We start from the raw sequence: 14,927 nt of genomic DNA on the forward strand, positions 1-14,927 counted from the left end.
TACCACCTTTCCCAGCATGCTTTTCTTTGGGAGGTTTGGTAGGAACATGATAGTCAGGTCAAGTCTCAGCGCAACAGCAACCTATATTCATCCAAAGAGGGAATCCGGTTTGTAGGAGAAATCGTGATTCAAAAATGAGACACAACAAAAAGACCATTCAGACGGAGCCGTCTCCAAATAGATAAAACAAAACTGGAGAGGTGAGAAACACAACTTTTAATTAAGTTCACACACACAGAAAATATTTAGTGGGTAAAACAAAGCAGCTTCTTAATGAGCAGAAAACAAAAGGCTGGATTCAAACAGATGTTACCTGCTGGGTCCAGCAGAGGGCAGCAGAGTCCTGTGAAGCTGCTTCTGGACCTCCTGTTTGTGGATATCAGGTCTCTGAAGGACTCAGTCCTCAGTAAAAAGGTCAATGTATGAAACGATATCTGTAATTAGAAATTTAAAAAACCTTCAATTAGTCATCATCACAGAGGCGGAAACATTCAGCTGAACTCCGACAGATCGTGTTGTCAAATTTCACAGCAGATTCAGTTCTAGGTGGAAACGTAATTTTAGACGGGAAGTCAACTTTAAAGCATCATTGATCAGTTTCCTTCTTTGTGAAAGGATTATTTTTAGTCATTTATATGAAAACCAACGTTATAACTTTTATATTTGTGTAGGTCCTCTAAAGTTGGAGAAGTAAAAACTCTTTGTCTCCGTCTCTTCAAGGCTGCCGGGCCTTTTTAGTGTTTTCTGACTGAAACATCCAAATGTTTTAGTTTTTATTGGTGTTTGTCGAAACAACATGAACACATTTTAAATCGCTCACACTGAGCAGCTGTTTTCAAGGTTTAAAGACGGAGAGACGGAGAGCTCGTTGGCTTTGTGAAAAATCAGATTGTTTACAGCTGCTGCTCCCTAAAACCCAAATTAAAAGTATAAAGTCAGATGAAGCTTTGTTCCAGTGATGCCGCTCACTATGAGGAGAACGGTGTTGTAGCTTTTAGATCCTGTTTACTTAAATTCTACATAAATCCAGAATGTCCCGTCGTCCCGTCGGGGCTTCTGCCTGTACAGTAACAAACCTCCATCACTTCATCACTTCATGTTCAGCATGTTGTGTCAGATCATCTTTTGGTCTCCTCACCACCGTTAACCAATGACCTTTCCCATCTTCTGTCCGGCTTTTCTCTCTTTTCTTTGCCCATTATCAGCCGTGTGTCCAGAGTTTGTGTTTTTTGGAGGAGCTGATATTTGGATGTTTCGGATAACTCCAGTGAATGGGTTTTCCTCTGAGTGGGGATTGCACAACAGGCTCTTTATGAACTAGTCGGCAGGGCAGACCCAGCCATTCAGGGCCGAACTGAGTCCGTTTGTGCAGGAGAGGTAAGTTGTGACAAACAGCCTCCCAGTCAAGGTTAATCCACACTAGTGTTTCCTTTCTGGTTATCGTGTCATAAAGGGAGGATTCAGCAGCAGCAGCTCGCTCAGGTCAGGTTCAGCCGTCAGGTTTTCATTTCCCGTTATTCAAAGTTCCAATTATGCTGCTTGATAGCTCCAGCTCATCTTTGTTTGCGTGCTGCTGCAGTTTGATGAATATGTTCTCGCTGGAGCTGTGATGGACTTTTGATTATGAGCCTTTGTGCGTCTCTGTGTTTCTTTCAAGTGGTTTGGCAGCGGGTGTGAATGTGGTGAGTGTTGTGTTTGCGCAGCGACGGCTGAATGTGAATGGTGGTGCATTGTGTTTCAGTGCCGGGCTGTTAACATGGCTCGTGTTCCTCTCTGAAGTGTATTATCAGAGATCTGAGAGTGTTGGAGTTTTACTTCTGCGAATGGTTCAAGGAGCCCAAGCTGCTCTGGAGGCAGGAATGAGCTCAGTGGTTCAGTTAACCCTGAGTCATCTCAGCGCCGGGGATCGTCTTTAAATTTGGACACATCACCAGAATAGATGAAATGTTTGGACATTTTCGAGGCAAGCCAGCACAATAACATGAGAGCATTTAAAAACGACAAAAAACCCCAAAAAACTGACAATTTTTTTTTTTCAGAAACTGCAGCAGTTTGACGATGCTTTAAAAACTGTGACACAATTTACTGTCATGTTTTTATCAAGTCTGCTTTCCCACATAACAAAGCTTCTGTTAATGTCTTGATCACTTCATTTGGATTTCTAATTTGAGTCAAAACGTCCTAAAGTGTGACTTCTCGGTGGAAACAAAGAAAAGGACACCTGTGTCTTTATGACGAACGTAGCAGATCTGCTGAAATGTCAATAATAACATTAATCTAGAGACCAATAATGGACAAAAAAGCTGACGAGTTGGTGCCTCCAACAATCAGACGCGACAAAAAATTATGATTAAACAATAAAAAAAAAAAAAAAAGTCGTCCTGAACATCAGACCTCTCTGTGACACTTTGGAGCAGGAAGCTAAAAAAAATGTAAGAAATGGTTGAAATGGTTGAAAAATGGAAATCAACAAAATGAAAAATGTTGATATCTAAAAGACATATTAGTCTCATTATTGAAGTTAGGGTTAGGGAGCCAAGAGCAAACGTAGGAAAAACATTTGACAGCTTTCAATAAATAATAATATCCAGTTTAAAATCAAATTAACAATTGTATTGAAGTGTATGGGAAAATGTCCCTCCTCCTCTCTGATGAGTTTATGGTCTAGTTTACAGTCTTCAACACAACACGATGCTCCGTTTAGAGGAAACTGATGGCTGATGGCCAAACCAGGAAACACAGTGGTAATGTTTTCCTGTCCTCTCCTGGCCCCTCCCCCTTCCAGACGCCAGTAACAGCAGCCACGAGTCGAGGGTGGGATCGATCAGGGAAAGAGAGAGGAAGGCCGTGGTTCCTCTGGCCGTCATCTCCACCCTCACCTTCATCGGCCTCATCGTGCTCGTCAGCATCCTCATCTACTGGAGGTCAGTAGAGCGCCCCCTCTGGAGGGCTGTGTCGTAGTTTAGTCTGATCTGTGATCAGTGTTCAAAAGTCAAGAAGACAAAACCCAACATGATACCAGATGAATCTTCGATTCCTCCAGTTTCTGACGTTGTGTTGTTGTTTAAGGTTGTTTTTTATTTGCATGTTGTCATTGAACTTTCCTCTTTGTGAGCAGCTCGTATACATAATTCAGTTTGACATTTAAAGTTTCAGCAGCTCAGTGCAGTGACGTTATGGTGTCGGGTGGCTGGTTTTGGATGTGTCCTGGATGCCCCGCTGGTTGGAGGCCTCAGGATGGACCCACACAACCCTGAGGGACTCCAGCTGGGGGACTCTGCAGGGCACATTTTTTCACTGACAGCAGAGATCAACTCCTTCTGCAGAGAAAAACAAGTTTAACATCGCTCTAAAAAATTCTAGACCTTCATGTTTTCCTCGTGGATTTTAGCCTGGCCTTATATTTTTCTACATTATTGGAGGGGAGTGAACTGGTGACTTCAGCCAGACGAGCATTGTATGTGTGGAGGGAGCTTAAAGTTCTCGAACACGAGCTAAGTCTCCATCTCGTTGTGTTGAGTGTGTGCGCTTCACCAACAGTAGCTGCAGCGTTGTGTTGTTGGCGCGGCGGCTGGGCGAGCTGAATGGAGACTTTCAGCCGCCGCTGCCCTGTGTTCCACAGCGCCGTGTTTTTGAGTCCTCTCCGTTTACCTTGAGAAATTTTTTATTTTATTTTGAGATACGTGGAATCGGGTTTCTTTAAGAGTTTCTTTTAGTGAAGTCTTTTTCAAGGCACAAACGTAAATGTTTGTTTTCTTCTTGTGCTGTAAACATCTCCCGCTGCGTGGTGGGAAGAAGTCCTCCCTCCCACTTAGACCGTGAAATAAGCAACTTCAGAAATCCGATCAAGGACACACTGTCGAACGCCGTGTAAAGACTTTTAGTCTTATTTTTCCTCAGACTGTACATTTCTCATCTGCTGAGCCGGGGACTCAACATATTGTTCTTGCTTTGCAGCCTCCTTGTTGTTGTATCTCCAAGATTGAGCAGTGCTAAGACTCTGCGAATAATCTGAGAAGCCGGGGGATTAATCCCCAGGGAAGGATGTACCGTGGCTGCCGTGCCGCCAGCGTTCCCAGGAGGGTCGGGGGATGGAAAAGGACATCCGCCTGATTATGTCCGACAGAGGGAATCGTGTCAGCGTCTTGTAGCGCGAGCGGCGGGAGGCCAAACTGCGCTAATCCTTCTGGTGTTGTGTCCTTTTCCCTCCCTCGTCACAACACGGTGCTCATTTGGACTCGGCTGCTTTTGGGGTCAAACAGTTTTGGGGGTTTAAAAGATGAAAGATGAGCCAGAAATTGAACGTGTTTTAATGAAATCCAGCAGATTCTGTTACAGAGCTGAGCTGTGACAACATCAGTGATCACAAAAAGACACAAAAAGATCATGAAGAGAGAGACGAAGTAAAAACAATGCAGGACAAAGAAGACGCACAAATGTTCAAGACATTGTGTGACAAACACAATAAACTGCAGCCAAGAGAGAGAAATATCTACAAAAGTCAAACTACAACTACGACCAGAAGATTGTGAGGGTGAACGGAGCGGGACAAAAACACACAAACTGACCATTAATGTCCTCTAAAGCTCCACAAATGTCAGAAATGTTCCATAAAAAGATCCAAACAACTGCAAGGAAAGGAAATATCCACAAAAGACACAAAAACAGCTTTAAACAGACAACACACAACTACAGTTTGACACAACGTGGCCGAAAAGTCACTCAGATATTTACATAGGAGGCCAAATGAACACAGTAACACAATGTTACCACAAAGCAACAACAAATCAAATCATTTGGAGACGTTTTGTGTGTCTGGCAGTCTGAGGGGACATTTTCCCGTCTTTGTCCTCCAGCACGTCAACGTTGGGACGATACACATCAGTAAATAAACTGCAGCAGCAGAGACGGCGGTTTTTTCTGGAAACGCCTTCAGATTGGTTTGAATCTGTTGTTGTTGTTGTTTGGTGAACGGTTTCTGGCTGTTTTCTGTTAAAGCTCCTGAATGTCCCACATCAGCCTGCAGACGTTAACTAGTTTCAGTCAGATTAACAAGAAGTTGGCCAATAAACATCAGAAGGTTGCATCTGTTTGTCCAGGTGGGCGTGGCTTGGTTTTGGGGGCGGTGACAGCGTTGTTGTGACATCACAAAGTCACAGAAGCCCTGCTGAAGCAGAGCAGCAGATTTAGAGGAAGAATCGGCAGAAACAACTGTCTTAAATCTGTTTCTGTGTCGTGATAATCCCGGCGGTCTGATCCATTTAAAAACGTGTCAGGATTAACAGGACATGTTCTGCTGATTACCGCGTTCTGAGTGGCAGACAAACAAAAGCTTCCTGTTTGTTGTGGTTTTCCTGCCCGACAAAACTCTCTGAATTCAGCGTTTTCTACGTTTGATTAAAAAAAGAAAACACAACGTGGCAGAAATGTCATTCTTCATTTCGATTATTGGAGTCGATGCTCATTTTTTTGTTTCTGTGAAGAGAATAAATAAAAACACACCTGATGATCAGTGAAAGTGTTTCTGTTGTGTGTTTTGTTTCAGGACGTGTTTTCAGACGGCTCACTTTTACATCGACGACAGCTCGTCTCCCAGAGTCATCGCTGCTGCGGCCGCATCTGCAGCAACATCCGGTAACTGACACTCTTCTACTCCAGCAGCTCGGTGACACAGCAGTTAGTGCTGGTCTCAGGTTCGGTGGGCTCGTCCCAGAAAGGGAGAAGATGGACGGATGAATGAATGAATGAATGATTCCTTTCCCTCCAAAATCATCAACAATAACAACAACAAAAATTGAGGGATAAAATTCTAAATTTTCACGAAATTTGTCTTTCTTTCTCAGAAATGTGGAATATTTTACAAAATGACATTTTGTGACAGTTTCATTTGCTTTCTTACTTTCTTTCCAAAGCGTTGTCTTTCATATGTTTTATAAAAAATAAATACATTTTCTCAGATTTCTGAAAAAGTCCTGAAATTTGGTTTCATCCATAAATGTCTCAGCAAACTTCTCTCTATTGAAGCTTCATACATTTAGGAAAGAAAGCATTTTCAAAATGTATCTTCAGAATCTGATTGGAGTTTCTCTCTTTTCCTATGAAACAGGTAGAAAAGCAGTTTATGGAAACTGTCGCTGCCTTGCTCAGTGGACTTTCCTCGCTTTTTTCTTGCAGATGGGCCGACACCGTTTCCGGTTCGGGATTTTGTCAAACACGTTGCTGAACTCCACAACAGTCAGAGCTTCGGCCGAGAGTTCGAGGTGTGAGATTCTGTAAAGTGTCTGTGTTTGTCATTGTCGTCGTGCTGTTGTCTGCATGCTGCTCGGAAACTGTGATGATATTTAACAGTCTGTGACTGTTTTTATAAATACAATGAAAATGATAATCGGCTTTTCATCTGAGCTTTCTCCATCGATGTGAGCAGGAAGTCTGCTGCCTTTATATGTCGACCTTCAGCAAACAGGATTCAGACGTCAGTCACTTCATGAATCAAAGCTCCTTTTTTGTTTTCTTGTGAAACTGCCAACAAAGAAAAAATCAACACGAGACAACAAAACTACAGAAGCCTGGAGGGGACAAAACACAGCCGGACACTGACCACAACTGTTATTTACAAAGCAGACTATTCACATGAACTACGCTTTTAAATGATAAATTTAAATTTAAATTCCGTCAGCTCACATTTTCAACATCTTTCCAAAAAGCAAAGCCAAAACATATGTAAAATAATCAGAAGTGCAGTTCAGAGAAATGTTCTTCCGTTCAAAATAAAAATCCGTTTTATTGATTTCCTTCTACGGTGTATATTTCACCCGACCCTGCTCTCATCCAACACATAAAGGCAGAAATCTTTCACTGAAGGAACTCGGTCAATAGAAAGCTGAAGCTGAAGTGAAAGTACAGTGAAGAAAAGAGGCAGAAGTTAACAGAGTGAAGAGGCGACGCTGAAACTTCATAAAAATGTCTTTTCTATAAATATATTGTCACCAAAGATAGAAGCTGCAGTTTGATGTTATATTTTGATAAATTCATGAGACATCATAAAATTCTTAACTTCAGTCCTCAGTGTTTTTGTTCTTTTTGTTCAGAGAATGAGAAAATAGCAGAAAGGGAACATTTTCAGAAAAATTTGAACCCCCCCCAAAAAAAACAAGAACAATTAAGAAAAGTTGATGTTTTATTTGATTTCCTCTTTGTGTTGGCAGAAGCATGAACTGTAATGTCAAATGAATTAGTGTTTGTTTGTTTGTTTGTTTGTGTGTTGTTGTCTTTTTGGGTTGACGATGTTGTCATGGAAACATGGTGGCTGCCTGCTGCTTCCTCACCCTCATCATTAGATTCTGAAGGAGAGCTACGAGGTAAGACGCTGTCCCGCTGCCTGCTAATGAAAGCTGCTCCTTTATATCACTCCACAACATGAATGAATTTTATGACTTGATGAGATGTTTGACCAGGCGTTTACAGTCACATATGAAAACACAACGCCGCTGTTGTCGGGTCCTTGAGCTCGGCTTTGTCCTCCATAGAGCTGGAACATTTCTGAATCCATCTGCAGCTGTTGGCTGTCTCCAGACGCAGCGCTGCTCTCTTCATACAAGCAATATTATTATTATTTACTTGAAAATGAAAAGTGATTTCAGTTCAAGCTTTGTCACACAAAAAGAAAAGTATTTCTCCTACTCGAGATGATCAAAATTAATTTAGCAATGAAGTAAAAATGATTCATTTGCACATCATGTTCTAACGCAAGTCAGTGATTTTTCATAGAAGAGAAGAAATTAAAGTGTGACCCATTAAAGTAAATCTGAGGAGACCTGAACAGTGAAGTTTTGTCTCTGTTAAACACTGAAAGTCTGAACGATAATCTGATGACACACCCACACAGTTGTCAATCAAATGAGTGTGTGTGTGTGTGTGTGTGTGTGCGCTCAGGAGGTGCAGTCTTGTACGGTGGACATGGGGATGACGACTGACAGCTCAAACCATCCTGACAACAAGAACAAGAACAGATACAGCAACATCCTGGCCTGTGAGTGGGACGGATGAACGGATGAAGTGGTGAATGGGTGAATGGCTGGATTTCCTGGTGCTGACCTCCTGACTCTTTTGTTCGCCCTCAGATGACCACAGTCGGGTCCGGCTCTCGTCGCAGGCTGATAAAGATGGAAAGATGAGAGATTACATCAACGCCAACTACGTGGACGTAAGGAACTTTGTTTTTCAGCGTCACTTTTCAATGTCCACACAAACGGAGGCCTTAGAAGCTCTTTTCCGTCTTGAATGTGCTGAGCGTAAACAGTCCGGACTTTATTTTTTGTCGCTGGTATTTGAGTTTCCCTCTCGTCCCTCTGAGCCTATTCATGAGGCACGCTGTTGTTGTTGGCAAGAACCTGCGCAGCTCTCCTTTATGCTTGTCGCCGCACCATTAAAATCTCATTTCCAGCATCTTGTTTCATGAATGGCAGACACAAAAAAACCCTGCGGCAGTCACGACCTCTCTGGAGAGCCGACGTACAGGTGATAAAGTTGGTAAAAGCGTGTTGAGGATCTCTCCAGCTCACGCTTTTGTCTGCGTCTCAGTCTGAAGGCAACTTCACGCTGTCAGTCATGTGAAGGTTATCAATTTATTAAAGCGAGTCATTGAATGGCGTCCTCTGCTGAGAACTTGTGACACTGACTTTGCTGCGCTGGCCTCAACTAAACTGACTCGTTGGGTTTCAGTTTGCTCTTCACTTTTACATTTTTTTTTTTTTTTTGATATGGCAATTTATTTTTGAACGTGTGAGAGCCTTCACCGCAGAACAGTACAGCTTTTAATTATTTTTTTTTAGGTTTCATAACTTCTTCAAACTCTCAAGTTGTCAAATCTGCTTCAGGTGATTTTTGGTGTGATGGCTGTCTTTAGTTTGTGTTTAGCTTTAACTTTATGAACGGATTCTCTCTTCTGATTGGTTGACGGTATTCTGAGTGATCTAATAAAAATATGGCAGCACGAAGGTTGGAAGGCGGTTTCAGGTGGGCGGGCCTTGTTGTGACATCATAAAGGAGCCTGAAGTCTGTGGACCTTTAAAGCTCAGACATTTCCACCATGAAGGAAAAGAAATACACAAACTGTCACAGACACACAACCCCGACTTGTTATGTCCACATAACGTAGTTGTGAAAATGTTTTTCTTTTTATTTATGTTAACTCGTCTGTCGATGTTAAAAACGTCTGAAGTATCAGCTTTCTTCTTCTTCTGTTGATGCGGTCGATGTTTCTTTTCAGGGTTTCAAGAAGCCGCGCTCCTACATCGCCGCTCAGGGTCCCCTGAGGTCCAGCACCGAGGACTTCTGGAGGATGATCTGGGAGCAAAACGTGGGCGTCGTCGTCATGATCACCAACCTGGTGGAGAAAGGACGAGTGAGTTTAGACGTTAGTTGATTCTGCCGTTCTGATCGTTGGCGCTTCGTTACTGTCAGAACATTTTAAAACTTTTATTCCTTTACACAGAATGAGTGGAGAAACCTTTTCCATCTCATAACCTTTAATAGAATCCAACATTCAGAGGTTTTTGAAGAACCGTCTCAGACTTGTGCGATGTGTCTGTCTCCTCAGAGGAAGTGCGATCAGTACTGGCCCACGGAGGTCCAGGAGGAGTACGGCAGCTTCCTGGTGACGGTGAAAAGCACCAGAGTGCTGGCCTACTACACCCAGAGGACGTTCACCGTCCGGAACACCAACGCCAAGAAGGTCAGAGGGTTTGACTTCCTGTTCTGGATCTTCCACTTAAAGCCGTTGTAGGTGTCCTGTCCTGATTGGTCGTCTTCTGCAGGGCTCCCTGAAGGGGCGGAGCTACGAGCGGACGGTGACGCAGTACCATTACACCCAGTGGCCCGACATGGGCGTCCCCGAGTTCGCCCTGCCGCTGCTCAGCTTCATCCTCAAGTCGTCCAGAGCCAGGACGGACCAGATGGGACCGGTGGTGGTCCACTGCAGGTGAGCCCGCTAATTCAGATCAGATTTATAGGTTCGTGGCTCGGGTCTCGACTCGGCTCATCGTCGATTCTCTCTGTGTCTCTGAGCAGCGCCGGCGTGGGACGGACGGGGACCTACATTGTCCTGGACAGCATGCTGAAGCAGATGAGGGACGAAGGCACCGTCAACATCACGGGCTTCCTCAAACACATCCGGACACAGAGGAACTACCTGGTCCAGACAGAGGTCAGAGGTCACACGCTAAATTCTCACTCTGGAGTCAAACGATCAGAGTTTCACCGCCTCCTCTCTGCAGGAGCAGTACGTTTTCATCCACGACGCCTTGGTGGAAGCCATCTTGTCCGGGGAGACAGAGGTGGCGGCGGCTCACCTGCACACGTACATGGACGAGCTGCTGACCCCGGGGCATGCTGGGAGGACGCACCTGGACAAACAATTCAAGGTGACATTACAGCACGCAGACAACAACATCCATCGCACAAAACTGGGACACAGAAGCAGAACTTTATTTAAGTTCAGTCACAGACAGATGTTTGTTTTTTTTCTCCACAGCTGCTCTGTCACTCCGGAGCCAAGCAGTGCGACACAACCGCCGCTCTGCAGGACTCGAACCGCAGCAAGAACAGGAGCTGCTCGGCGGTTCCCGGTCAGTCGGTCGGCTCCGGTTGATAAGGTCGAACCTGCAGCCGGACTAAACTAACGTCCTCTGTCCGTCTTTGCAGTGGAGAGGTCACGAGTGCGTCTGTCTACGGCGCCGGGGGAGACGTCGGACTACATCAACGCCTCGTACATCACGGTAAGAGTCCGTTTGTTGAAGAGAAGCTGAAGGTGAGTTTTAAAGTCAATCCAGGCGACCACAACGTGACGAACAACATCCATCATCGTGACGTCTGCCGTGTTTGAAATGAATCCTCTGAATCCTCCGTTTGGTTCCTGCAGGGTTACAGGCAGAGCAGCGAGTTCATCATTACCCAGAATCCTCTGCCTGGGACCATAAAGGACTTCTGGAGGATGATATGGGACCACAACACCCAGCTGATCGTGTCACTGCCGGGGACAGCGGTGAGTGTTTTGGATGACTGAAAGAAAAAAATCAGGTCACTTAAACATTTTGCTGTTTGTAAATGTCATGTGATTGACAGGCGGAGGAGGAAGAGGAGGCGGGGTCCTGTGGCTTCTGGCCCTGCAAAGGGCAGCCAATCAGCTACGAGGCATTCACTGTCACTCAGAGGAGCGAAGGTCACGTCTGTCTGGCCAACGAGGACATGCTGGTGGTTCAGGAGTACCTGCTGGAGGCGGCACAGGTGAGTGTGGCCGGGAAAACAAAACATGGTTTATAAAGAGACTTTTTTTGTTTTTAAGATTAGAGATAAAATAAAATCAATCCTGCAGGTCAGCAGCTCCATCAGCACAAAACTTTGACTTTCTGATCCACAACCACATAAATAAATATCTGTTCTTCACAAACCCCCTTTTCAGTCAACATGTCGGATAATTAAACCTGAAAATGGAACAAACAGCAGTTTTAATAAAGCTCCCCTGTCTGGTCGTGGTCACTGACCTCTGACCTCTGACCTCTCCCGTCGACAGGATGACTTCGTCCTGGAGGTGAAACACTACCGCGCCCCCCGCTGGCCAAACCCCGACGGTCCCATCGGCAGCACCTTTGAGCTGCTCAACCTGGTGAAGGACGAGAGCGCCAACACGGACGGCCCGACCGTGGTCCACGACGAGTAAGAGCCCCTCCCACCACGGCCAGAGTCCTGTTTGGAGTTAAATCTGACACACCTTTTGTCCCCCCCTCAGTGTGGGCGGAGTCACAGCAGGAACCTTCTGCGCTCTGATGTCTCTGACTCGCCAGCTGGAGGCCGAAGGCTCAGTCGACGTCTTCCAAGTGGCCAAGATGACAAACCTGATGAGAGCAGGAACCTTCAGCGACATCGTGAGGCTTTAGTCTGCTTCTGATCCGCCTTAAAGAAAAACAGACTTTCATTCAATTATCTTTTAAATATCTTTTAAATAAAATAAAATACAAACAGCATTTTCCCAGGCAGCTTCCCCACAGTCCCGCTGAAGGAGGAGCTCTGTGTCTCAGATTGTGTGTCTTTGTCACAGTTCTGTCCATCGCACAAATGAGACTCCTTCAGGGCAACATGGTGAACATCAACAACACATCACACCAAATGTTACTAATGCAGCTAACGTGTTCACGTTAGACTGCACAAGACGCACTAATAATAATGTTGGTGATCTTTTTAGCACTTCATGTAGCAACACATGAAGTTACGCTGATTCTTTTTCCAGCACACAAACTGGAACAAACCTCCGATTCAATAATTAAACACTTCCTGTTCTAATTCTGTTCTTTATTTTTAAATACAAAATTTAATTTCTTTGGGTTTTGGTCTAAAAGTCCAAAAAAGAAAATCTAATTTGAAAATTACAGAAATTTTCTTTTTTGACATTTCATAGATAAAAACCAAATAATTGAATGAGTCAGATGGAGCTGAACGGGTTAGCCTTAAACAAGTCTGACTGCATTGAAGTGTATGGGAAAATGCCCCTCCTCTCTGATGAGTTTCTGGTCTCAGTCTTCAGCACAACATGATGTTCACTTTTTTAAATGAATGATGATCAACTAATGATCGGTTACCTGTTTTAAAGGAGCAGTACCAGTTCCTGTACCGAGCTATGCTGAGCCTCATCGGGACCCAAGAAGACGAGAAAACCCTTCAGTCGTCCGACAACAACGGGAGCATCGTGGTGGGAACTGCCAGCGCAGCAGAGAGCCTCGAATCCCTGGTGTAAAAAAAAATCAATACAAAGAACTTTAAGGAGTGACAGCATTTCTCCTCAGAACTCCCTCCTGATGTCGGACTCTGAATAAAGGAAAGTCATTCAGGACTTCCTGTCTTCTGCTGGATCTGGACTCCCTCCGGTTTTTGTGATGTGTGCCTTTTTGTGTGTTTCATCCTGTACGTCTAACTTTGATACGAGCTGTAGACTAACTGCCCGACGTCTTAACGCCGCACTGCCCCGAAAACTCAAACTCAACTAACAGCCTTTTCCTAAAAACCTTTGTATTTATTGGCACTGAGCCAAACAGGATAAAAAAGGGAAAACCATCTTTTTACATCAAATGAGATATTTTGTTAGTTTGTGTTTTTATCGAGCTTGTGCACTGAACTCCTCCTCTCTGTAAATATCATTGTGACGGTAGCAGCAGTGTGCGATTGAAGTCAAATATAAAATAAGGGCCTGAAATAATGAGAAAAAAAATCTAATGTAAATAATATTATAGTAATCACCTCGATGGACCAAATTTCTATTTATACTTTTAGATTTTTATATTTGACCGTTTTTAGTGCATTCATTTAATTGCTTAGCTGGAGAACATTAATGCTTTTATATTCTGGTTTTGTAACAGATTAATGGGACGCGTGGGGCACTGACATGTCTGTTTGTTTTAGCCGGTCACGAAACAATGCTGGATTATTAGCTAGGGGATTAAATCAGTGAAACACCAAAGAAGGAGCCTGGTGGAGTGTTTTTGTTCCATAACGTTTTGAAGGTCACGTGACCTCAGCGCGGGAGGACACGCTGACTATTGCTTTGACTTTGCTCACTAAAACGTTCCAAATGAAATAGAGTTGATGATTCAGACCAAACCACCAGCGACTGTGGCCTTGAAGTTATTTTGTCACCAAGGTGTTGACAGTCATCTCCCACTTGGCCTGACACTTCTGCCTCCAGCCAAACCGGCAAATTTCCCTCCATGAGCGTTTCTAAAAAAAAAAAAAAAAAAGAAGGCTGAATATCCGATCAGTGTTTCAGTGTCACTGCCAATTCAACTCCAAAATGAAAACCAAATATTTACTTCTTGCAGCATTTTGAGGTTTTTGAATGAATGAGGGAACAGATAACAGCCAGGATTAGCACATAACCTTCATGAGCAGAGTTTAACTGCATCCTTCATCCAGACTACAACACCACAACACAACACTGGACTTTTCACGGTAAAACAGCCAGCAGCAGGTTTGAGTCGTCATGAAGGAGGAAAGAAAACAGCGACATAAAAAAAAAAAAAAAACTATTTAAACTAAATTCAACTGTTCTGCAGTAGGATGGACGTGTTGTTAAAAGAACGACCACCAAAGAAAACATTTATCCTCAGACATTCGGGTAAACACTTACAGCAGCACAATGAGTCCAAGCTCCTCCATCAGCAGAAGGTCGAAGGTCAAGATGTCGGGCTGTGATCAGGAGAATCCTCTCCAACTTCTTTCCTCTGGTGGAGCTAAGAAACAGAAGGAACAATAAGAACCTGAACTAAAGTTCAACATTCAGGAAAGAACTATTTCAGTTTAGCAGTTTAATAAAAGCTGAAAGAATTCAAAAATTCCTTTTTTCTTTTTTAGAGTTTAGCCTGATGGAAGGAGATGGTCAAAGAAAAAGTGAAAAAGGGGTCTGAATACATTGTGATTGCGCCGTATAGTTTCCCTTTGTGGAGCTGAGCAGTAATCTCTGCTGCAGCAGTTATTCCAATTCATTTCACACGCATTAATCCGGCTAAGACTCTGCGAGAAATGCGTCTTTTCGGGGCAGAAAATAGGTCAAGTGTCCAGACATCATCTTGGCCGGCTGCCGTATCCACACCTTCATTTGCATTTTTGACTTTTCATAATTACGTGCCCAATTATCCCGGCTTGGTGGCCTAGTTTGCATGGCTGCCTCCTAATTGAGTGGAAGCAAAAGGACTGATTGTCTTTTTTTTTTTTTTTTAGCTGAGCCGAGCCTAACCTTGGTGACGGACCGGCCTGTTTCTGGTGTCAGCCAGTTTGACGCCCTCCTCCAGCCCAGATCTGACCTCTGTGGTTGGATTAATAAAGATCAGATTTCCAGGAAACGAGTCTTTGATCCACCTTCGTGTCCTTCACTCCTTCATTCT

General features: G+C 44.0%; 1 protein-coding gene across 3 annotated transcripts in view; it reads left to right on the forward strand.

Moving 5' to 3' along the window:
* ptprz1a (protein tyrosine phosphatase receptor type Z1a) overlaps window positions 1-13,501 on the forward strand; it is a 43,659-nt gene extending 30,158 nt beyond the window's left edge. For all 3 annotated transcript variants that reach the window (XM_029522657.1, XM_029522659.1, XM_029522658.1), the window contains 18 exons: window positions 2,786-2,924; window positions 5,546-5,634; window positions 6,175-6,260; window positions 7,338-7,358; window positions 7,933-8,029; window positions 8,121-8,203; window positions 9,269-9,403; window positions 9,599-9,733; window positions 9,816-9,979; window positions 10,069-10,204; window positions 10,275-10,421; window positions 10,532-10,625; window positions 10,702-10,775; window positions 10,919-11,041; window positions 11,122-11,283; window positions 11,570-11,712; window positions 11,786-11,921; window positions 12,644-13,501. In XM_029522657.1, coding sequence (XP_029378517.1) covers window positions 2,786-2,924; window positions 5,546-5,634; window positions 6,175-6,260; window positions 7,338-7,358; window positions 7,933-8,029; window positions 8,121-8,203; window positions 9,269-9,403; window positions 9,599-9,733; window positions 9,816-9,979; window positions 10,069-10,204; window positions 10,275-10,421; window positions 10,532-10,625; window positions 10,702-10,775; window positions 10,919-11,041; window positions 11,122-11,283; window positions 11,570-11,712; window positions 11,786-11,921; window positions 12,644-12,787 — 2,108 coding nt within the window. In that variant the 3' untranslated portion in view covers window positions 12,788-13,501. The remainder of the gene's footprint in view (window positions 1-2,785; window positions 2,925-5,545; window positions 5,635-6,174; window positions 6,261-7,337; window positions 7,359-7,932; window positions 8,030-8,120; window positions 8,204-9,268; window positions 9,404-9,598; window positions 9,734-9,815; window positions 9,980-10,068; window positions 10,205-10,274; window positions 10,422-10,531; window positions 10,626-10,701; window positions 10,776-10,918; window positions 11,042-11,121; window positions 11,284-11,569; window positions 11,713-11,785; window positions 11,922-12,643) is intronic.
* The last annotated feature ends 1,426 nt before the right edge of the window (window positions 13,502-14,927 follow it).

This window comes from Echeneis naucrates, chromosome 16 (genome assembly GCF_900963305.1).
Source record: "Echeneis naucrates chromosome 16, fEcheNa1.1, whole genome shotgun sequence".
NCBI classification, from domain to species: Eukaryota; Metazoa; Chordata; class Actinopteri; order Carangiformes; family Echeneidae; genus Echeneis; species Echeneis naucrates.